Source organism: Pimephales promelas, chromosome 1 (genome assembly GCF_988280905.1).
Source record: "Pimephales promelas chromosome 1, fPimPro1.hap1.1, whole genome shotgun sequence".
Taxonomy (NCBI): Eukaryota; Metazoa; Chordata; class Actinopteri; order Cypriniformes; family Leuciscidae; genus Pimephales; species Pimephales promelas.
This window is the reverse complement of record NC_142769.1, coordinates 9,954,675-9,978,424: the sequence shown is the minus strand read 5'-3', so window position 1 is coordinate 9,978,424 and position 23,750 is coordinate 9,954,675. Positions and strand designations below refer to the sequence as shown.

The 23,750-nt window shown below is 35.5% G+C and overlaps 1 protein-coding gene across 25 annotated transcripts in view; it reads right to left on the bottom strand.

The window, feature by feature from the left end:
* LOC120477782 (adhesion G protein-coupled receptor L3) overlaps positions 1 to 23,750 on the bottom strand; it is a 375,074-nt gene that overhangs the window by 272,871 nt on the left and 78,453 nt on the right. For 24 of the 25 annotated variants that reach the window (XM_039669601.2, XM_089125499.1, XM_089125755.1 and 21 more), the window contains exon 3: positions 10,571 to 10,743. In XM_039669601.2, the coding sequence (XP_039525535.2) occupies positions 10,571 to 10,640 (70 nt within the window). In that variant the 5' untranslated portion in view covers positions 10,641 to 10,743. Of the gene's footprint in view, positions 1 to 10,570; positions 10,744 to 23,750 lie in introns of those variants that run through there. The other variant, XM_089125895.1, reaches the window with a different exon arrangement.

Here is a 23,750-nt window from a genome sequence, read left to right as displayed (position 1 = left end):
CTGCGCTACATATGAGGGAGAATGTTTTTGCTCGTAATGCAAGTTATTGGAGTCCAATAGGGTTCTATATAACTATAGGGTTCTTGACTTAAAGGTACAATAAGCAGGATTTTTTCAGTAAAATATCCAAAAACCACTAGGCCAATGTTATATATTTTGTTTAGTTGATTAATTACAATATCCCAAATGTTTCCAACTATTTGTAAATCATGAGAAAATTGCGATTTTAATCAAGGAAACGGGGCGTGTGAACAGGGGTGAGGAGTCGCCAGTCAATTGACCTATGGCTAAGCCACGCCCCCTCCACTCACTCGGACAAACACGGCACGGGCGCTTTGGCAGCTGTCACAATAGGCAATTGGTGATTTTTGGAGACAGAAAAATTATTTATCATCTTGAAGTCACCTACAGAGCATTAACTATGCATTGGAGGGTTATATTAATAATTTTATTGTTGAGAAGGTCGATGAAAAGCTTCAGCTCCAGGCAGAGATGTACAGGTCACAGTGTAAACGTGATAACCCGCATGTCGTTGCCATCACCGTTTGGTGCTACAGTATTTACATTAATCATTCAGCACAACATTGTTAACATTTGTTATCTCGGTTATTTACAGATACGTTAATGAAGCTAAGTGACATGATGTACAACGCAGCTAGAAGCTAACGTTAATGTTTTCTAATGTACGTTAGACTAACGTTACGTTAGAGATTTTAAAGATAATGTTCAAATACATTGTTGACTTAACTTAGATCAGATGTAGACATCCTTGTTTAATTTATCCGCGTTTTGTTGGTGTTGTGGTCTAGCAACCCAATAACTTTATCCAGAGCAGACCCTTATCTCGGTTGAGATATGGCTTGGGAAAGGGTAAAAAAAAAATACACACCGTCGCCCAGCCTCTCAGGAACCTAGTGTTGCATGTACCCAATGCACACTGTTTGACCATTTTAAACTTAAAATAACAAGAAAAAATGAAAGAAAACTGACTAACTGCAATGCATTTCAATGGAAGTGGAAGCAGAGAATGTCCGAGTGAATTGGGTTAGCTGCGAACTGTGATTGGCTCATCGCGTTTGAGGGCATGGCTTAGCCATAGGTCAATTACATCATATCCGCGTTACCCCCGTTTTCCGGCAGGTTTGACCTCATACTGCAACAGTAACCACGGCGACAGACGTTGACAACAAGGTCGGTTATGCCCCGTTATGCCTAGAAGGACGCTCACACTGTTGTTTTGTTCAAACATTATGGAATAATGGCAAGCAGACTTTGAGTCATGAAGAGGACTGAAATAAAGATCAACATCTTTCGAGAAGCCATGAGCTCCACGTCCACGACTAACTTCGACTTAGAGACGCGAGTGTTGCAGGTTACTTTATTAAACAGGTGAGCAAATGTTGAGCATGGTGAGCAAACTAATTAATGTTATTTAGTTCAACATGATGAAAAGTTTAATGTAAATCTAGCTTAGTCTCATACAGGCAACAAACAACCTCACTAACAGCATTCAACACACTCAAATTCCATTTAGTGTGATAGTGTAAGTTAACTCAAGTTTAATTCCTCTAATAAGCTAACCTGTGTGAGTATTAATTCAGCGCTTGCATGTAGTTCGTGTGGCACTGGTATACGTCTAGTAATCGCGCACTGCTTCATACCACAGTCATGTTAAAAACATCACTCATCCATAAAAGATCCATCAGCTTAACAACAAGATCCATGATTCTGCTTAATGCAGAATTTACGTCATCAATATATGCCTTTGTTATTGTAAGAGGTTAGCGACCCCTAGAGGCAAAAAAATCTTGTGCATTGTACCTTTAAATTTAAAGAGTCTTTTATGTTAAAACGGTTCTATATGAAGAGAAATGCCTTAAATCATTACAAAAATCTAGTGTGTGTTTAAACAACATGACATCATGACTTTTGTGTAAACATACACGCCACTTTCAAGTCAAGTGGCGTATTATCTCTACGCATTTTGAGCTATCCGCGTGTATCCGCGTGTATGTAAACGCCATTAACGTCCGAGTGATTCCGCGTGTCTGTACACGCCGTCAAATGTCCACACGAAACGAAGCAAAATGTACATCTACATCTGGGGAGCGATCTTTTTTTTTTCCCCAGGATGGTAAGGGAACAGTCATAAATACCATTAACCCCAGTGACGGTTAGGTTTAGGGACGGGGTTGAGGTAAGTCATATATTTATATATACAGTAATAACGTTAAGTCAACGGCGTTCATAGACGCGCTGAAAAGCGTCTTGATAGCACGCCAAAAATGGAAATACGAATTGGCGTGTCATACACACGCTACTTCATGAGATCAGTCTGGTTTAAAAGTCTTTAGTTTGAGGTCGACAAGATTTTTCAATGTTTTTGAAAGACGTTTCTTATGCTCACTATTTATATGATCAAAAATGCGGTAGAAACTGTAAAATTTTGAAATATTATTACAATTTAAAGTGACTGTTTTCTATTGTAATATAATTAGTAAAAATTGGATTTATTCCTTTGATGCAAAGCTGAATTTTCAGCATCGCCACATCAGTGTTTAGTGTCACATGATCCTTCAGAAATCATTCTAATATGCTGATTTGCTGCTCAAGAAACATTTATTATTGCTATCAATGTTGAAAACAGTCGTACTGATTTATATTTTATGGAAACCGGGATTTTCTTAGATTCTATGATGAACAGAAAGCTCAAAAGAATGTTTATTTGAATTATAAATCTTTTGATGATTTTTTTTTTAATCATTGCCCCCAATATTTTGAACTTTAGTGCATAACAATCTTTGAGACACACTATAATGCAATAAGTAAAGGATTATTTTACTTATTGTACATTAACTTGCTTATTACACGCCTACTAGAAAATAAACAGTACCGAACTGATCTGATGAGAAAAGACGTGAAACTTGCACAGAACGGTAAATCAGTTGCCTGGAATAGCAGTCAATTACACAATCAGTCAAGTATTCCTGAGAGTTGTGTAGTGAACATTACTAAAATTAAAATGCTATAAAGTCAAAGACACACAACGGAGGTTTTTCTGGTATGGAGGAACATCAGAATGCAACTGGAGTGAAGACGAGGAAACCGCAGACACACAAACACACAGTGCTTCAGACGGCACAGTTTCCTCAGGGTTGCATCATGTAGATGAAGAAGCAGGTTATTTATTCAATGTGCATGTGAGAGGGAGTGTAGGTATGTGTCAAACATACAGATACACATAGACATAATAAGGAAGGGCATCTTGATCCTTTTGTCCACCTGCCTTGTACTGTTTAATTGTCAGTCTGTGTATATATGTGTCAAGATGGATGTTTTTGCCACGTCGTCCGGTGTTTGCACCACTTTAAACCTTTTTAGTGTTGAATTCCGCTATTGCAATGAAAGTTGTGTGTTTAGTACTGACACTGATCTACTGTGAAAAACACCAAACTAAAAAAGTATCATTTGCTCTCTGAATATCGACTGTGTGAAATGTTTGGAAGTTAAAAACAAACTCATCCATATTATATCCTCCATCCAGATGTATTACACTCTAAATGTGTGTAGAGATACTGGATTTAATGAGTTTAAAACTGAGTTTATATTGTAAAATGTTAATATTTTTTCAAGTGTAATTTATCTCTGTAATGCAAAGCTGAATTTTCAGCATATTTACTCCAGTCTTCAGTGTCACATGATCCTTTAGAAATCATTATAATATGCTGATTTGTAGCATGTAGATTTCTTTCAAAAATATTCAAATTTGTACCTAGTTTGCTAAAATGACATAATTATCAATGAATATAATAAAACACAAGGAAAAAAGAAATATGTGCTGACAACCAGTTTAAACATAAAACATAAAATAATTATTTGTAAACAGTTTCGTTGCAAAATTGTATTTTTGTTATTTTAACTTTAACTATAGTTTTTATGTAAACAAAACTTTCTTCTTTTTTTTTGACACATTTGACCCTTTTGACCCCAATGCAAAATCTTCAGTTTTAAAGGAGTTGTTTACTGCTTTTTTTCTTTGCATGATTGTGTTTATGGGGTGCAATATAACATGTATTCGTGTTTTTTCTTTTTTAAAAAGTCTTATTTTTCATAAATTTCACCTTTATTGTCAGCCGCCCTCTCCTCTGTCCTCGAACGAGCGGTTGACTTCCTGAGTCAATGAAACCACTCCCTCAGAAACAGGCAGTGTGTTCAGATTGGTTAGTTTGGGCAGGTGTGTTGTGATTGGCTAAACTGTAGCTCACGTTGTCCGGATGCTTAACACCCATTACCTTTACGGGCGAAATGTACACGTGCTCTGGTCCAGATGTAAATATTGGTATTGATACTTCAGTATCAAAATTAGCCAGAATCAGACCCAGAAAGCAGCGATGAAGAGAGACAAGCAGAACCTCATAACACATGGCTCTTATAAAACGTTTCTGAATGGTAATTTGCCTATATTTTTTAAACTTTATACACGTTTGTTTTACACAATAGCATTAAACTGACTGGCTACTAACGTTATAAACACAAACAGCGTTGGCATTGGTTTACATTCTTGATGAAATTGAAAATAACGTCATAAAGTACTGTATGAAAAATACATTTACAACATTAGTACTTATACAAAATTCAGGTCCATAATGTTTGTAGGCCTAAGTGTTTGTCGTAGACACTAACTAGTAGCCTAGTGGCTATAAAGCCAGCGCTAGCATTTGATAAAACTAAAACACAAGGCTAACGTTGCGTCTGGAATTATAAATGCAAATACATTTAAAATGATTAAGTCTTAGCCTACTTACAGGTTGTGGCCCAACAACTGCTGCCTCTGGTTTTAAAGTCGGAACTGCTTCATGTTTTAGTAACAGTTTCTTGTTGAATCCGGCATTGAATTTGTGGAGATTCTGGAAGCTGTCTTTTGTAAAATGCGCAGCACAGAGAGCTAACTACGATCGTCATTTTCAGGAACAAAATCAAACATAAATTGTTTCCATTCTTGAACGAAGTACAGCGTCCGTGGGAAGCCCGAACACAGAAGACCTGACAGCTGGGTGAACATAACACACTCGACGAGCCGCAGAAATATGGCCATGCCCTTTTTTGCATTTTCCGGAGGGAGGGGTTGATGCAAATGTGTGGGTTAGTGACGTCTAAAACCCAGCTGTAGTCCCAATCAAGTCGTTTTTGTAGGCATTAAACTTCCTGATTTTTAAAAGACGATATCTCTGCTTACATTGAACTTTCAGCGCTGCAACTTTGCAGATACTGTTCACTGTTTGCAGATACAACAGCAACATTACACACTATTTAAATGAAAAAATCACCCCCCCCCCCCCCCCTTTAAATGAACAATTGTCTGTCCACACTTACAGAGTGTTGGTGTAACACCGATGTAGTGCTGAAGTTAATGATATAATTCAGTGATTAATCAACTGATTATTGAGCGATAGTGATGAACACCTGATGTTAACAAGCAGAATCACTGAAGGACAGAGGTACACCAAGAAGATAAAAAAGTGAAACACAAGAACTACAACTGACTTCCAGCCACAGAAGACATTACAAAAAGTAGCATTACTTACCACTTATTACTAACCAGATTGACTTAAAAAAAATGTTATACGTCTACAGAAATTCTTATTAAGAATTAACAGAGGTTTAGATGTTGTTTTGTTTCATTTGATGTCACCATTATAGAGATCAGTGTTTGCTTTAGGTTGGCTCTTGACCAAGAAAAACAGTAAAATACGGTAAAATTTGAAAGTCAGATGTATTAAACGATAGAATAAAGTCAATAACTTATGAACTGAATTGTTTCACAAGATAATACAGACGAGATCTATTGGTTTAATTAATTCGTTTTGTGGGTCACAGCGGTAATGGACAATTCCATGTCCAACCTGTAGGCCGACAGCAGACGAAAAGTTATTTAGTGTTGCTTTAATGACTATTTTAGTAATAACGTTTTTTGGTTATATTGCACTTTGCAGACAGACCCTTCAGACTTGTCTCTCAGCCACCTGTTCAAAGTTGTCTAAGTTACTGCGATTGTAAATAAGTGTGATTTGTGTTTTAACAAAGTTTAGCTCACGGGTTATTGATCCGGGGAGTTCAAAGCTGTGAATATACAGTATTGCCAACTTCACTAAACTCCTTGAGTTAAGTACTGACTGCATTTCATTATATTTGCGCCCAAGTTCAAACACTATGAAGCGCTCCATTAACGTACAGAGATCTGAAAAACTTCCAGCGGGGCATTAATCAGGAAGTGTCTGAGTTACAACAGGTTTTGCGTAGGAAGTTTTGCGAGATTTCTTTATTCTCCCCAAATGTTTTCCACCACCACGTCTCTTTAGGGGTTCCGTAGTTACTCAGGAAATGCAACGTTTCGTGTGGGAACACAAAATATTTGAAAGAGAACACAAAATCATTGACATATTTTTTTTTCCATCACCATTTTTTTTTTTTTTTTTTTTTGCAGTGAAACAGGATTTGTGATCAGCTTAAAGTTAATAGGTGAAAGACAGCGAGATAGCCTTTGATATTAAGTGATGACTTTAATTTCTTGTCAACCCAAACTTGACTTTAATCTGTTGTTAAATACATAGAAATTATGAAAAAGATCCACATGTGGGAGGACTGTCACAGGCTAAAGACTCATCTAATGTATGCTGTGCTGCGATAAGTGAGGAGGAAGAATGAATATGATTAATTAGCTTGTTTCACAGCTGAAATTTTACTTCAGTGGAGGTTTTCTTGAAGTCATCTCAGTATCAAATATGCCATCTGTAGAATCAGGTCACAATGTACATATACTAAACAGGGCAAATTAGCATGAGAGTGCAATTCCAAAAAAAGCCCTGATGGGAGTGTAAAGTTATGTGCGCAAATTAGCATCTGGTTTAAAACATGCTTTTTGGCAAATAACGGTGCAAATACCAGTAGATTGACTTGCGCAAACCTCAGTAAATCACCTTGCATAATTAATTTATATACTCTCCTCCAATAACTTTTGCGTCTGAAAGGCAAACTCCTTCAAATGCATGCATATCATATAATGTCAGCCGCAAAAATAACTGTTTCCACACCCTTTCAGTATTTTTCATGTGTCTTTTGTGAATTCTGACAGTAGTTTTTGAACACCAAGGAGGGTTTGCACAAGCTGTTAAATCTGGTCCTATGTGTCCTATATCGTCATGTAGATTATGGATACTAAATTCCAAATTCAGTTCCAATTCCAGATTGAAATCCAGTGCCAATCTGTGATTGGTCTTGAAGCCAAAGCTGGCTCAGAGGTTTTTAAATTGTGTAAACCTCATGACACATGATCAGAACAAATTTCTGCATAAACTGTCCATAAAACTTTCATATATTGTTGCTTTCATTTCAAAGCAACAATTTAATTCATTTAGATGATACTAATGTTTACATGTACAGGTCAGAAGTTAGGAATAATTAGGATTAGTTTTATGTTAGGATAGTTTTATGTTTTTTGAGTTTCTTTTCAGCAGAAAAAAAAACCTTTAATGTTTTAAATGAAAAAAAGGTAAAATTATGAAATATTATTGCAATTTAAAAGAACTGTTTTCTATGTGAATATATGTTAAAATGTAATTTATTCCTGTGATGCAAAGCTGAATTTCCGGCATCATTACTCCAGTCTTCAGTTTCACATGATCCTTCAGAAATAATTATAATATGCTGATTTGCTGCTCAAGAAGACCATTTCACAAGATGTAAACAAGACTGGTCCAGAAACACTTCCTGTTTCAGTTTGTAACTGTTTTCTTTCTTTCACATGTAAAGAAAACATCTTAAAGATGTTTGTTTAACTTTTTGATTCAGTTTTAAATGTTCTGTTGGTTGTATTTTATCCCATCTTTTATGTAGTGTTAAAAAACTGAAACAGGAAGTGCTTCTGGACCAGTGTTGTTTACATCTTGTGAAATGGTCTATAATTATCAATGTTGAAATCAGATGTTCTGCTTCATAACTTTGTGGAAACGTTCAACAACAAATCGTAATTATTCCAAATTTTCACTGGTATTATCCATACAATTTTTTTATTATGAACTGTGAACACTGTAATTTAGAGTGTTTGATACAGACATTTTAACTTTTTTGGATGGATGACATTACAAAAAATGATTTTTCTTTTAAATAACATTCACTGATGATGCATTCACCCTATAAACCCCAAAACAACACGTGGTTAACCAATAAATAGTTTCAATATTTTAATTTTGTGTTATTTATTTTTTAACACTTTGGTGCTCTTCAGTCATTTTTGACCGAAAAACTTGTTCAAAAAATGTTTTGAAATTTTTACTCAATTGGAATGGTACGAAACTTGGCAAAGGTTTTTGGCACTTGCTATGTGAACACACACGCACACACACGATCATGGACATGATTAGAAAACGTTAAATAGTCCTGTGAAAAATAGTCACACTTGTGCTACTCACCTTGGAAATGAATGGGAGATGAATTTTATATAGTGGAAGCGTTTGGTACTGCAGTCAAACAAAATCTTACTGTAAGCTCTTGTTTAGATTTATGGCTTTGTTTTTCTTGCAGTTTTATAGTAAAACGTGATTTTAAAAATATATATTTTATAGAAACCTTTTTTAAATAGTTTTTATGCATTTTTCATTACAATACACATACAATTGTGCTACTTTTTTTCAAGTTTAAACTTTTTCACATAAGCAATATTCAGCCAAGTGTATATGAAAAGAGATCAAACTTAAGTCTTTCGTTTTTTAAAACTTAAAACTTCATTTTTTCAGCAATTTTCAGGTCTCTGCTCAAAAAGTGAATGAATGGAGAATAAATACAGCGAAAATATAATTTAGAATACAAATCCCCTAAAAATATATTGCAAAATATATACAAAATGTTAAATTCTTCTAGAGAGAAACTTTCAGTCACGTAGCACACAGTGTCCTTCAAATTTCACATGAAAATATACATTTTGTAGACAGCAATATCTCAGCTTGAATAGTGATTTATTCTTTCCACTATGAAGGACAAAAAAACAATCTTTCAGGTAATTTAATTACAGCAGAAAGATTCAGTATCTTCAGAAGAATGGCTGCCTTTTATGCATGAGTGCTGTTTCCTTTTTTCTTTATAGCAATTCAGAGTCAGAAACTGTCCAATCAGTGGATATGTGTGTGCTTTTAAAAGCTCTGAGGCTTTAGGCCTTCGCAAGTCTATTTGTCAAAGCATATTGGGGAATTTGTGCACTTTTCTGTTGTGTGTGCACTTAGACCTGTTGTGTATTGAGTGGAAAACAGAACAATGCCGAACACTAGCTTTTCTAATTATACGAGCAGAAATACATGGATACTTACCTACAAAGAAATGATAAATAAATAATTACCGACCTCATGCTATTAGAAATCTTTACAGTATGTCTAATTGTCTCTTGAAATCCCACTGCCTGAATCCTACTATTTACTGTTCTCTGTTATTTTCCCCCAATCTACAATTACATTACTCTCTGTACAACATTCTGTGGCCAGAAATCCTCTAAAATCATGGCAGCACCTCTAATCGCCCATTATGGTCATTTTCTTTTCAAGGAAGAGGCACACTGGTTTTGTTGAATCGATTTTTTACCCATTCCAAAAACCTAGTGATATATATACGTATACATAACGGAATGGCCAAAAGTGATGTACGGATGGGATTTTTTTCTAATGACCCTACAAATTTGATTGAACGATTTAAATATATTTGAAAAAAAAATAATATTATTAAATGAAGCAAAGATCACTAAACTTGGTTTATTTCAAGAAAAATGGGTAACACTTTACTTGAATATGAAGGAGGGTTTAAGCATATTTATGACAACTGTCGTTTCAATTATGACATTTGTAATGCAAATATGACATTGTTTGAGATGTCTTTGTTATGACAACTTGGCATGAACCAATACATCATAACCTGTCAGTGTCTTTGTCATGACACTACTAAGACAACACAACCTGTCATAAAGATGTCATAAACATGACATAGCAGATTAATTATTAAGAAACCATTTAGTTTTAAGGGTTAACATTGCAGGTATAGTTGGTTTTGTCAATGGCTGTCATGAGGCCATTATAACATTTTTATGTCAAATCACCGTAAATTTTTACCACTGTAGTTGAGGTTAAGAAAAATATTCATGACACAGTTATAATGGCCTCATGACAGCCAATGTCAAAACCAACCGTATGACAGTTTAATGGAATGTTAACCCATAAAGCTAAGTGGTTTCTTAAGTTTGATAATTTATCTGCTATGACAATTTATGTTGTTTTGGAAATGTCAAAGTGTCATTACCAAGACTCTGACAGGTTATGATGTATTGTTTATGTCAAGTTGTCATAACAAAGACATCTCAAACAATGTCATATTTGAATTAAAAATGTCATATCATGATTATGAAGGTGTGGTTTCCGTCTTATGCACACGCCTTCAAGTAAAGTGTTCTCGAAATGCATAGGAAAAAAAAGAAGGAAAGGGAAATTGACCACAACATCAGTTATTAATATTTCAGTGGAAGTATAAGACTCACCTAGAGTTGCAGGCTCCAGCAGACTGGCCAATAACAGCACTTGTAAAACCGCCATGGCCCCACCCCTCATTCTGGATTGGCCGGTTTGTGAGTGGCTCCTCCCCTTCCAACTGATTGGTTAGGTGACTGTGTAGTTCAGAGTGGTTATTTTTGTTCAACAACTATAAAACCACCTATGAACACAAAAAGACAACAACACTTTTGTTAGTGGTCAACCGGCATGGATTTTTCAATGGTACAGATAAACTTTGTTCACATAATATTTATGCAAATTTATTTAAGCATTGCCCTTAAAATTGACTGGCACAAGGGACAAATAACACTTCATTCATTCATGATCATTTGTGCGTTTTTATTTAACCATTTGTAATAATTTTTCTTTTAGCTTTAGTTACCATTAAATCTGATTCAGATTAGCCAAGCATCAGCTGATTTATCACTTTAACGTTACAGGTTATCAATTATTTATTATGGTGAGCATATCAAGGCTTAAACATCTCCAATTAAACTGCCATCAAGTAGCTGCTTAGTAAAAAGTACCATAATATATCATGGTACTGTCATTGTTTGTTTTTGGACAAACACCAATGCATTATGTTAATCATTAAAGCAATAAAGTGCCATAAAGAATATGGCAATAATTCAGCGTTATATCATAGCACCACAGTATTATTGTTTGATACCAGCATTCATTATGTTAATGTGTTAGTGTGATCTGATGTATGACAACACAGGGTTTGACTTTTTTTTTTTCCCCCTGAAGAAGAGGAAGCAATTTCCCCGCTTTCACTGTCATGGCTGATGACAGTGATGTAATGTCTGGGGTCAAAGGTCACCTGACAAGGAAATTTTCACACATCAAAATAAAAATGGAAAAAAGAAAAACACTCAGCGTAATATTTCTCCTGAAGGCATTAAAAGAATAAATAACTCCACATGTCTAGGAACTGATAAATGGGGTCCCATGATGCTTTGCAGCACTGTTTTAGTGTTAATTAGGAAATAACACCACATAATGACCACAACAGGCAAAACCCATATAAAGCCAGATGCAGCACAGACGTCAAGCCTTTTACAGATTCAAAGCCATGAGAAGGTGTATTGCGAGCCACACAACGTAAGTTAAACCCCTGGTAACAAACAAGCTTTTCAACACCTCACTCCCTTTCTCCCTCGCTCCTTTCCTTCCTGTGGAATCCCGTTGTTTTTGTGGCTCTTGGGATCTGGCTGACAAAGGATCCTGTGGAATGCCGGAGCGCTCGGCTCGCTGCACTGGATATGAATAGGTGCTGATGTTTACAGATTCTTCAGGCCTGAAATCTCCAAAGCACTTGAGACTGGGCAAAACCAAACACTGGAGTTTCTACTGGACAACACACTACCATGACAGAAACACTGCTCAGCTTACTTGGCAATATACACTGCCCAGCTAAAAAAAAAAAAAAAAAGGTTGCTTAAATAGGCAAATGCTTAAGAGTCTATCCTGAATCATTATTGCCGGGATTAATATGTTTTTCTATTATGGTATGTTTGATAACAGTTCTTCTAACCCTATCTGATGGAGTGTGTAGCTTTTCTTTTCTTAAAGTCCCAGTAAAGTCAAAATTAAGTATGTGTTCTGAGTTTGTCACACCACAGAAAAAAATAAAATATATATATATATATATATATATAGGTATATATATATTAGCCACCCAGCCAAATTTGAATGATAAAAAAAGTCGGCAAGTACATAAAATAAGCTATCAAAATCTTGAAAAAATGAGCAGTATTTAATCTCAAACGTTGGGGGCGTGTCCGCTAGCTGCGCTGAAACCACGCCCACTCGGGGGTAAAGCTGCCGACGGTGTTTAAAGTTTAAATTTAATGTCATTGACAGTAATTGTACACTTGTTGCACTACATAACCACCAAAAAAAATTTTCATTATTAAATAAACAATAGATTACGTTTTTTTTACAATTATAAATACTGTAATAATATATACTACAAATGTATATAAATAATACTACAATAACACTGGTTTAAAGTCACCATGAAATCAAAATGGATGGAATATTGCAGTATTTATAATAAATTGATTGTCTTTGCATTATTATTTTTTAAATCTATTATCTGTGCATTATCTTGCGACAACTGTTCTCTTCTCTGATGGTGTGTATACTTGTGTGAGGGCGGGGCAACCTGTCACTCACATGAGATCCACCAATAGCAAACCACAACCATCCAATTAATTTCTCATCATCAAAATCAAGTTCCGCCCAACATTTTTTCTCGTTCTAGAAGCCGTTTCACTCTGATACAGTATCTATCACAATAGCGAATAAAAGATGATCACAACTCCCATTTCAGAGAGATCACCACAAAAATGTAATGACTTAGTAATGATTTACTCACCCCCATAACACGGTCACATTTTTGGTTTTCTCATGCTTTTGTTGTCTGGGAAACAGTAGCATGACACATTCAAAATGTTGTGATCACTGTTTTCCAAGTCATATGTGTTTGGAACAACATGAGAATTTGACATTTTTCGAACAAACTGTTCCTTTAGAATGTGTGATTTCACTTTCACCCATGACGCTGAATAAACTTGTCTGCTTGTTTTATGTGTGTGCGTGTAAAAAAGTCGCAGTGTGCATGCACTGCGAGGAATCAGCCAATCAGAACAGAGCAGGGCATCCTGGGACAAGCAGGGGAGCAGGCGAGGGCTGAATCCCCAGTGTCAGCGCAATCGCTAGGCTTTTTTGAACCATGATTCCCTGTCGTCAGCGAGTGCATTGGGCTTGTTGCTCACCGACTCAACCACAACTGTCATGCACTTCCAGAAAGAAACAGGTCTGAATAAAGTCATGCACGCACACCATTATCATGTGCATATGTGACAGAGGGAGTTGTGAAGTCGGAGTATGTGAAAAACATGACACGTTTTAAACACGCATGCACACACAAACAAGTAGCAGCACATAGTCAGCTGTGGCTGTGGGAGTTGAGCTAAATGTGTTTCTCTACATCTATAATTGAGGGTGAGATTTTTCAGAAATTATCACATGCTGTTACACCTTTAATGCAATTTTACCGAACTAAGCCATTCCCAATTGCGCACACTCACTGTCTCTTTCTCTTTCTCCAAAACAAAATCTCCAAGTTTAACCAAATGGAATTTCCATCAAATGGAATTTCAAATTAAAATCACCAGGAAGTATTTTGGTGTTAACATATGCTCAAACACACAGAGATACAAACAAACTCTGGAGAGAGAACCGACTGCTGTGAATGCGACCTCTTGGCACGCGCTAAAGCTTCCTACAGGCCCTAAACACACACTCTCAATTAAACTACTGTACTAATACTCTGTAAAAAAAATAAAAAAAAAAAAAAAAAAAAGTTCACCTAACTTAATATAAATAAGGCAATCTATAACATTCAACTTAAGTTAACTCAACTAATTTACTCCAATTAAAGTCAACTTAAATACTTTTGTTTCAAATATTTATTATTAAAGCACATATTCACAGTGTTCTATTATCTACATCATACACAGGAGTATAATGCATAACCACAAGGAAATGCGTACAGTTAGGACATAATGTGCTCTTTTTGTTTTGGAACATGCAGCAATAACAAAACAAACAGAAACACACACACAAAAAAAAAAGAACTTAAAAATGATTGTCAAGGCAATTGAAGATTGTTTAGCATTTAGCTATGCAGGGGGTTACGATCCTTTGCTCTTTCTTCGTCTTTCATTCTGTTTGACTTTCAAAGCATGATTCGAACAGTATTTGCCTCTTAAAACAAGAGGCAAACATTTTTCCCTGCTAGGCAAATAAACTGCATACAAAAGTTGCAGTGAGATGCACATATACATCAACAGATGTTAATTCGGTAAAAATATGAACTCTGAACCATATGACAGCTAAATAACAGTGACAAAAACAACTGCAGCATGAATTTAGCCAGTAAATGCATGATTTTATTCAAACTGCAATGCATGCTGGGAACTGGCACAACATCGTTCAACGATAACTAAATTTGGGACAACATTTGGATAAGCTTTGGACAAATACTTGAGAATCTATAAAAGGCCAAGAAAACATGTCTGTTCACTCAAGATTATAAACTGATGCTGTTTAAGCTTTACTTTGTTATATATTTTAAATATTTCTGTTTAGCTTTAATTGTTTTATATTGTTTAATATATATATATATATATATATATGAAACATAATTTAGCGAATAAGCTGGAATAAAATAAAATATTAGATGTAAAAAATAATAATAATAATTTAACATCAAATATTAATGTTTTTTTTTTATTTCAGCTTTTCAGCTTCCTATAAATGACCAAAAATTAATTTTAACAGTTTTAGTTTTAGTAAATAACACCACTGTATTAAAAAAACATGCCAATTTGATTTGTATTCATGTTGTCATTGTTCTTTTTTACTATTTCGACAAAAAAGTTGAGGAGGAAGGTACTGACGATTCTCAGGACGATTTCAACCGAAGTCCCCCAACCCCCCACCACCCCCACTGGAACACGATTTCAATCTTTTATCTCAACTAATACATTAAAATCACTTCAGAATGTTTCACCTTTCAACAAAATATACTGAATAAACTAAATGAAAACTGAAAATCTACAAATAAAGGCTAATTCGAAATGTTAGTATACAGTATAACATGTTTTTGGTCACTTTATCCTTTGTTGTCTGAAACAGTAACATCATGTCAGAAAAGCGGTTCTTGAACAGAAGCAGCTGAGAAGTGTATGGCAGACTGTAAGTGGCTTGTTAAAGCCCTACTGTACATGCATAACACTCATTCTCAGAGCTCTCGTAGTGTAGTTGGGAAATGATCAAATGTCCAATAAATGGCACAAAGAGAAGATTTTTCTCACCCACACATCTTTAAATGTGGGTTATCTGACCATCTATGTGTGTGTTTGTGTGTATGTAGGACAGAGTCCATATCATGATAACGATCAGGGTGTGTGTTGGTTTCCTCTAGTGAGCCGTGTGGAGCGACAAGAGCTTTCATTAGGATGATCTTCACTCAAACAAACACACACTGAGAAACACAATCCTCCGACACAAACGTTATCTGATGGGAGTTGAATGTAATGCTTCCACCGCAATGAATAACCTGAATACCTCTCAATCTTTACAGTGTTTCAAAGGCAGCACATTGATACTCCTCCAGCAGGTTGGTTAGCAACTAAAATCCAACTTACATTTTGTTTGAAAAATTCTGTTTTTAAAGTTTAATCAACTATTTAACATGAACAAGTCTATGCAACTAATGACCCTAAGTTGAGAAAATTCAAAGATGTCCTGCAGCTGGTTGCCTTAAACTTTTGTTTTCTCAACTTTTTTTTATTTTTTTATTGGCAGTAAGCCTAAGAATAAAAGGGATAGTTCACACAAAAATGAAAGTTTTCATAATATGCTAATCCTTATGAATTTCTTACTCAACACACACACACACGCAATTGAATATCGTTGGTAACCAAACACTTTTGGTTTGGTCTTAATTGTGTTGAGCAACTTGCGCATGTGCAAAAACATCTTCTGCAGGAAAAGTGAAAAACTAGCATTCGTCAGCAAATGATACGCAATGCAAAAATGCAAATATGCAAACGCAAAATGCAAATCATTTACATAATCACAAGCCTAATATTTCAATTCACCTAAAACTAAAATCACTCCTTAGTTGTCTTGCAAGTCAAGTCAAATTTGTTTGTATTGTGCTTTTCACATACACATTATTTCAAAGCAACTTTACAGAAAATCATGGCATTAATGTGTATAATACATTCATTTTTTCCTGTCTGAATATAAACAATCAATCAAGCTAAGATTTGCTATAGTGTGTGTGTGTGTGTGTATGTTTGTTTACATTCGTGTTGGGAAAAGATACTTCACAATATTGTATTACTCCCTAAAAATGTAACTAATTGCATGACTTGGTTATTTTTATGCACTGTAAAATCTAACATTGTTCTTACTAAGATTTTTTTGTTAACTTTACTTAAAGTGCAATAATTTGTTGAACTTACTTAAAATTTCTTAGTAATCTGTACTGTTTGCATGTGTGCTTTCGTTACTCAGAAAAACCTTGTAAACATTACTTGACTGGTTTGAGTACCATTTTCAATTTGCATTCGCTCATTTTCCAGTCATCTTGAGTGTTATTGTCAATACACCTAAATATTTTTGGGAGAACATCAAAATTCTTTAGTTGACTTGTTGATTTCCCTTTCTCACCATTATTGTGATTGATGTTCCCTTTGGTTGGGCACTTGGAACTTAATTTATATTATTGTTCTCTTCCAATTGTTTGCAGTGATGCAACTTTAAATCATAATTATTTGATTTCAAAGGAAGTGAAGTAATTTATATATATATATATATATATATATATACAAACACACATACTTAAATTAATTAATAAATTATATATAACATAAATATATTTCATGTATAATAATGATCTTTTAACATTTTATTGCTAACGCTTATGGCATAAATCTTTAATTGGCTTGATATAATCCCTCTATATTTGTGACAATATCTTGCAATTTTGGTTGAGTCACACACAGACTTCAACATTCAGCATGCAAACCACAACAGTGGTAACATTTAAAAAAAATCATTTAATTAATTAGACATTACAATATTATTTGCTGTCTCTTTTCAGTATAACCCCAATAACGATAGCAAATAAAATTGTAATAAAGCCAAAAATAGTAAAATAAAGCAATTAATTTATTCATGTCGCAATGCACTCTGGGAGTACACTTCCTCGGTTCACAGATACTGGAAAGTAAAAGATCAAGTATAGTATAGAAATGATTTTAAGTTACTGGAACTCTCTTGTAAGTGTACACTACTAGGCATGCACTTGTTAGTACTACATATTATTCCTATTTCACTTTACTCAGTTTTTTGAGTGCAATCGGTTTGCATGCTTTTTTCAAGTAAGGTATTACTAATTGGATTTTACAGTGTGGTTACCTTTGTGTTAATGTTTTTTGTTGTTGTTGTTTTTACATCAAAAACAAAGATATATTTTTTGGCAAACATAAAGGCCCTTTCACACCAAAAAAATGAAATTAATAATCCTCAGGCTGAAGGAAATGCAAATTCATGCCTGTACAGTAGACGACGCATGCTCAAATAAAGCTTTTAAGCTGTGCTGCCATTCCGGATTGCAGGAGAAGAAAGTTTAAACACAAAGTGATGCTTATCGAAAGTCATTTTTGCTTATTAGCATGGTTGAATTGGACCATTGAAAGTCAGCAGCAAAGACATCGGTTAATAAAGTGAGATGAAAAACATGAAAAGCGAGTATACTGTACTTATGTGATAAAACTGGGCATACTTTATTACATAAATCCATTCCTCTTCATATAATCCAACTTTACATAAAGAGCCGCTGTATAAAGCACTACTGTTTCATTCAGCAAATACACATTTAGTTTATATAGATATATCCAGAACTAATGAAAACCCGCATTACTCAAGAATACAGAGCGGACACACACACATTTGCATTGTATTCCCACACTTTGCATGATTTTCCATTGTGGATAAAAAGTCAAAACAGTTCCTCTAGACACACACTGCCATTCAAATCAGGGTTCACACACACACAAATCACAGTAAGCTTTAACACATGCACTGTGTTAATCATGTCAAGGAAGAGGGGCGTAATACTTTAGGACAAATATGTACCTAAAAGTGAGATACATTTGACAAAAACTCCTCTTTTGTAAAATGGAATGAAAAAGTAGAACATTGTAACAAAATAACAAAATGTAATAGTAAAAATGCAGAGAATTTCTGCAAGGGTGCGAATTTACGAACCTGCATATAAAACCAAACGAAATCTGTGGAGTGTGTGTGTGTGTTAATTTATCTCGAGTGTCCAAAATGTCCACTGTCGACTGGGTCCCATTCCATAATTACACATTCCAAAACTATCAGTGCAGTGGCTAATTGGTGCGGTCTAAGTCATTCATCCAGTGCAGGTGTGCGCGCGGGTGTGTTTGTGTCCTGGTAAACCCTATTATAGGGACAAAATGTCCCCACAAATATGTCTATATGCAAAATTCTGGTCCTTGTGTGGGAAATATTTAATCCCCATAAGGAAACAAGTTTATAAATCATACAGAATGATCTTTTTTTCAAAAATGTTCTGTGATAAGTGGTTTAGGGGGTTGAATATACAGTTTGTACAGTATATGTCCATGTAAAGTCCCCACAAAACACGGAAACCCAAAGAGTGTGTGTCTGAGTGTTTGTGTGAATAACTGAATGATCTTAAAATAAGTTAGGTTTTAATGATCTCCACAAGAAAGGTAATTCCGACAAATGCAGATTCCTGTAATAACATTATCAAAAACAATACAACTTCCAATTAGCAGAAATGCTGTGAACACTCACACAGACCTAAGCACACACACAGAGAGAGAGAGAGAGAGAGAGAGAGAGAGAGAGAGAGAGAGAGAGAGAGAGAGAGAGAGAGAGAGAGAGAAAGTCAAGCAAAATAATCTGTTGTTGCTCTAGCGGCATTTTATTACAAAGATGAAATATGAAACACTCACACCCTGCGAGTTTGCAAATGGTTTTCAGTGAGTTTAGTTTTGAATCCTCAATGCATTCTCATCCTAGGGCGTCATCTAACTGACACTTTTGACCATGCGTCTAAATCCATCGCACATTAGCGTCAGTTAGATGACGGTCAACCCAAGGCGTCATCTAACTGACGCTTTTGACCATGCGTCAAAATCCGACGCACATGGCAACCTTTAGCGTCAGTTAGATGACACGGTATAGGTTTAGGTCTGGGGTAGGGTTAGGGTTAGAACACTTCTTTCTAGAATTGTATTATTATTAGAAATTCTGGTTACACTTTAGAATCCTTTCCCATCATTAATACATAACTACAGGAACAATTGAGGAACGCATTATAAACACTCTAGTAACTACCATTTACTAACATGAAGCTCTGATTAATGACTTAGCACTTAGTCGAATGTGGTAGTTCATTATTAGCTAATCAATAACTTCATTTGTTATACCTCCCAGAGGACTACTAAGAACAGCTATTTACGGGTTCATAATTAACATTAATAATGGATAATGTATAATTCATTCTAAAGTGAAGGTCATGGTAACCCACTAGTAATGACTCAAATATTACCAAATCCTTCTGGAGAAATAACTAATTATTTGTATAAGTATTCTAAAGGGAAACGCATGATGAGACAGAACAGTATTCTAAAGTTTCTTGATCAATCAAGATTTTGTATTTCTACACTTGTATTTACTTCAACTTCTGTGCTGCATGTGTCTGATCTGTTCAGTGTTGTAAATTATGTTGTAAATTGGTGCTAATGTACAGAACCTACATTTTTATTTTGCTATATAAATAATGTAGAGCTGAGTTGAATTGAGTTGAGTTTTAGATTTGATAATAATAACTAATTAATAGCACTGTCAAGACCACGCTAACTCACAACAAACTCATTAGTACAAATTTGCAATTTGTCTAAACACCAGTGATAGTTCCTTCAGGTGTAGGTCATTTCAATGCATTCTCATCCTTAGCGTCATGTGTGACGCTATATGACAAAACGGCCAAATACTACGCACATGGCACCCATTATCTTTAATATAACACACACTGTGATGGGTTTAGGTTTAGGTGTGGGGTAGGGTAGGGTAGTCTCATATTACGCTAAGGATTTAATTCGTTCGAGTGCCACCTCATAAATTTCATACGAATTGGCGTTAGATCAGGTTGGTCTAGAACACCATAAATGATAGCAATAAATTACAATTTCATATTTCATATTAGTCTCATATTACGCTAAGGATTTATGACGCCTTGGGTTCACGCGTTATATTAACGATAAAGGGTGCCATGTGCGTAGTATTTCGCCGTTTTGTCATATAGCGTCACATATGGCGTCACATATGACGCTAAAGGATGAGAACGGGCTGGTCATTCATATAAAAAGGGCAACTCGCAAAATATGTACGATTTAGCAAAAATCTTACGAATTCGTTCGAGTGCCACCTCATAAATTTCATATGAATTGGCGTTAGATCAGGTTGGTCCAGAACACCATAAATAATAGCAATAAATTACAATTTCATATTTCATATTAGTCTCATATTACGCTAAGGATTTATGACGCCTTGGGTTCACGCGTTATATTAACGATAAAGGGTGCCATGTGCGTAGTATTTCGCCGTTTTGTCATATAGCGTCACATATGACGCTAAAGGATGAGAACGGGCTGGTCATTCATACAAATTGGGCAACTCGCAAAATATGTACGATTTAGCAAAAATCGTACGAATTCGTTCGAGTGCCACCTCATAAATTTCATACGAATTGGCGTTAGATCAGGTTGGTCCGGAACACCATAAATGATAGCAATAAATTACAATTTCATTTCAATGAATCTTCTCTAATGAATCTGCCTAGGTCAAGGTCAAGGTCAAGTTTATTTATATAGCACATTTACAAACAGTCACTACTGCCCCAAAGTGCTGTACAGATACAGAAAACAGCATAAAACAGCATAAAATAAAGCATAATAAATAACCAAATAAGCAGAATATGCCGAAAAACAGTAAAAACAGACAACAAATAAAAAACTATCTTAAAAACAATACTGACAAAAAAAAGTAAAAAATGACACAGCTCAGCCTGTGTTAAAAGCCAGTGCAAAAAGATGCGTTTTTAAAAGTGATTTAAAACTTTCCATAGAGGTAGCTGCTCTAATATTGAGAGGAAGAGAAGTTGAAATCGAAAGGAAAACTGATTGATACACACACGCTCTGCACACACAATTGATTTCCTTGTTTGATCTCTGTGCACTTATTCGGACAAAAGTCGCCTGCTGAGGGACTGAAAGACAAATCCATGCAGAGTTATACAGTTCTACACACACACACTGTTGATCTGGGCACAGTTTATCTAGCTGCATTCCTCCCGCTGAGGGCACAATATGGTCCTCCACGTGGGACGTCTGATTGGCCACTGGGTCCTTCAATCACTGCCAGCATCCAATGGCGCGAGCTCTGATCATGTGATGCGGGATCAGCTGCTGTTCATTTTTCAACACACCTCTCTTCCTCCATCTGTTCATCTCGTCTCGGTCGCTGCATCCCAGAGCTCATTCTGTTGTGTGGTGCTTGTATGAATCATAGGGTGGAGTGTTTATTGCTCAATCTGTCCGTGAGGACAAGGTGATATTGCTTTGGCCCCCCCGAGGACAAACCCGGTCCTAGAAAGATGTGTGTCTGGACGAAGGACACCAAATGTCCACCACTGCGAGGGTTAAATGTCAGGGTCAGTGGGTTACACAATGGGACGTAACCCCCGATGACTGTCCAAATGAACCAATTCACTAAAATGAATTGGAATTTCCATTGTCATTTGACAGAGAACATTTAGGAAAGTGGCTTTATGAAAATAGCTGAATTACTGTTAGACTACAACAAAATGTCTTTAGTAGTTGTTTATGCATTCTATGGCTGGACCCTTCAACTGTGCATGGGCCAGATAACAGAAAAAAATCAAGCATGGGGCCGGGGTATTTAATTACCCACATAAAATTTGAGCATTTTTTAATGCAAGTAACATAACATGTAAACACTCTTTATACTGTGATTATCGCCACTGAAAAATAAGGGTTATTAAGGGTTATTAAAGTTTGGCAGGGTCCAGGAAAGGTCTGGCTGGAGAGCACAGATATGATTTCATGCCAAAATAACAAAGATTGTAATTAAACATAATGATGATTTTATCAAAGTAGGAAAACTGAGAAGGAACTTTCGAAAGATCTGCTTACATATGAGTATATCAACATGAGAAAAATCACGCAAGAAACACATGCCATCTAATACATAGTATTGTTTAAAAGAGCAATAAAGAGAGAAAAAATAAGAAAGGAAATTCTTCCTCTTTAATCCTCCCGGTTTGTGACCTGTGACCGTCAATACTGTAAATTGCACACATTTGAGCTGATAAAAAAAGTGGAATAAAAAAAAACTTAAGGTGATTTTCAAGGATTGAGAAGGTTCTGATAGAGATATACAGTATAATCTAGATGATTGACTGAATCATACCATTCAAAATTTTGGGGTCTTTTCTGCTCACCAAAGCTGCATTTTATTTTTATTTTAAATTAGCTGTTTTATATTATAAAACACAGTAGTGTAAAATGTAATTTATTTCTGTGATGATCCTTCAGAAATTATTCTTATATGCTCCTATCCTGCCTTAAGAAACATTTCTTATTATTATCAATGTTGAAAAGTCTGCTGCTTATTTATTTATTTTTCGAGGAGATTGTGATAACATTTTTTTTCAAGCAGTATTTATTTGAAATAGACACATTTAAAAAGTCTCTTTTCATCTATTAATTGCATCCTTGCTGGAAAAAAAATGTATTAATTTGTATTAAAAAAAAGTCTTACTGACCCGAAATGTTTGAACGTTGGTGTGTGTAACACAGTCTCATCCCAAGAAGTCATATATCTGACGTCTTGGGACGTCTTTTGACCGTACGTCAACATCCGCCTTTTTAGGGTACCCTTAAACGACGGTTACATGACGATCCCAGGCCGTCATACAACTGACGCTTTACCTTTAACGTCGGTTAGGTGACGGGGTAGGGTTAGGATCCGATAACGTCATCTAACCGACTTTTAACGGTACCCTAAAAAGGCGGATGTTGACGTATGGTCAAAAGACGTCCCAAGACGTCAGTTATATGACGTCTTGGGATGAGACTGCGCTGGTGTACGTTGGCATAACATCTAAAAATGTACATTTATAAACCATTTTACTTTTCAAAACATTCTGCCATATTTTTTTTTTTTAAATCATCCAAACAAATCCAGATGTAAGCTGCGTATTTGCCTTTAAAAACTGACCAGGCAAAATGATACACAAACCTCAGATCCAGCCCTGATGCCTTAACATCCCTGTTTGAGAAGTATGACAGTTTGTTTCATGTTTCATCCAAGGGAACCACATCCAAAACCAGTCAAAGTTCCATCACTGATTGCTCAGAACACAAACACACACATTGGGTTTTGATGTTTACGGGGGCATTCTATAAACATAATGGTTTTTATACTGTACAAACTGTA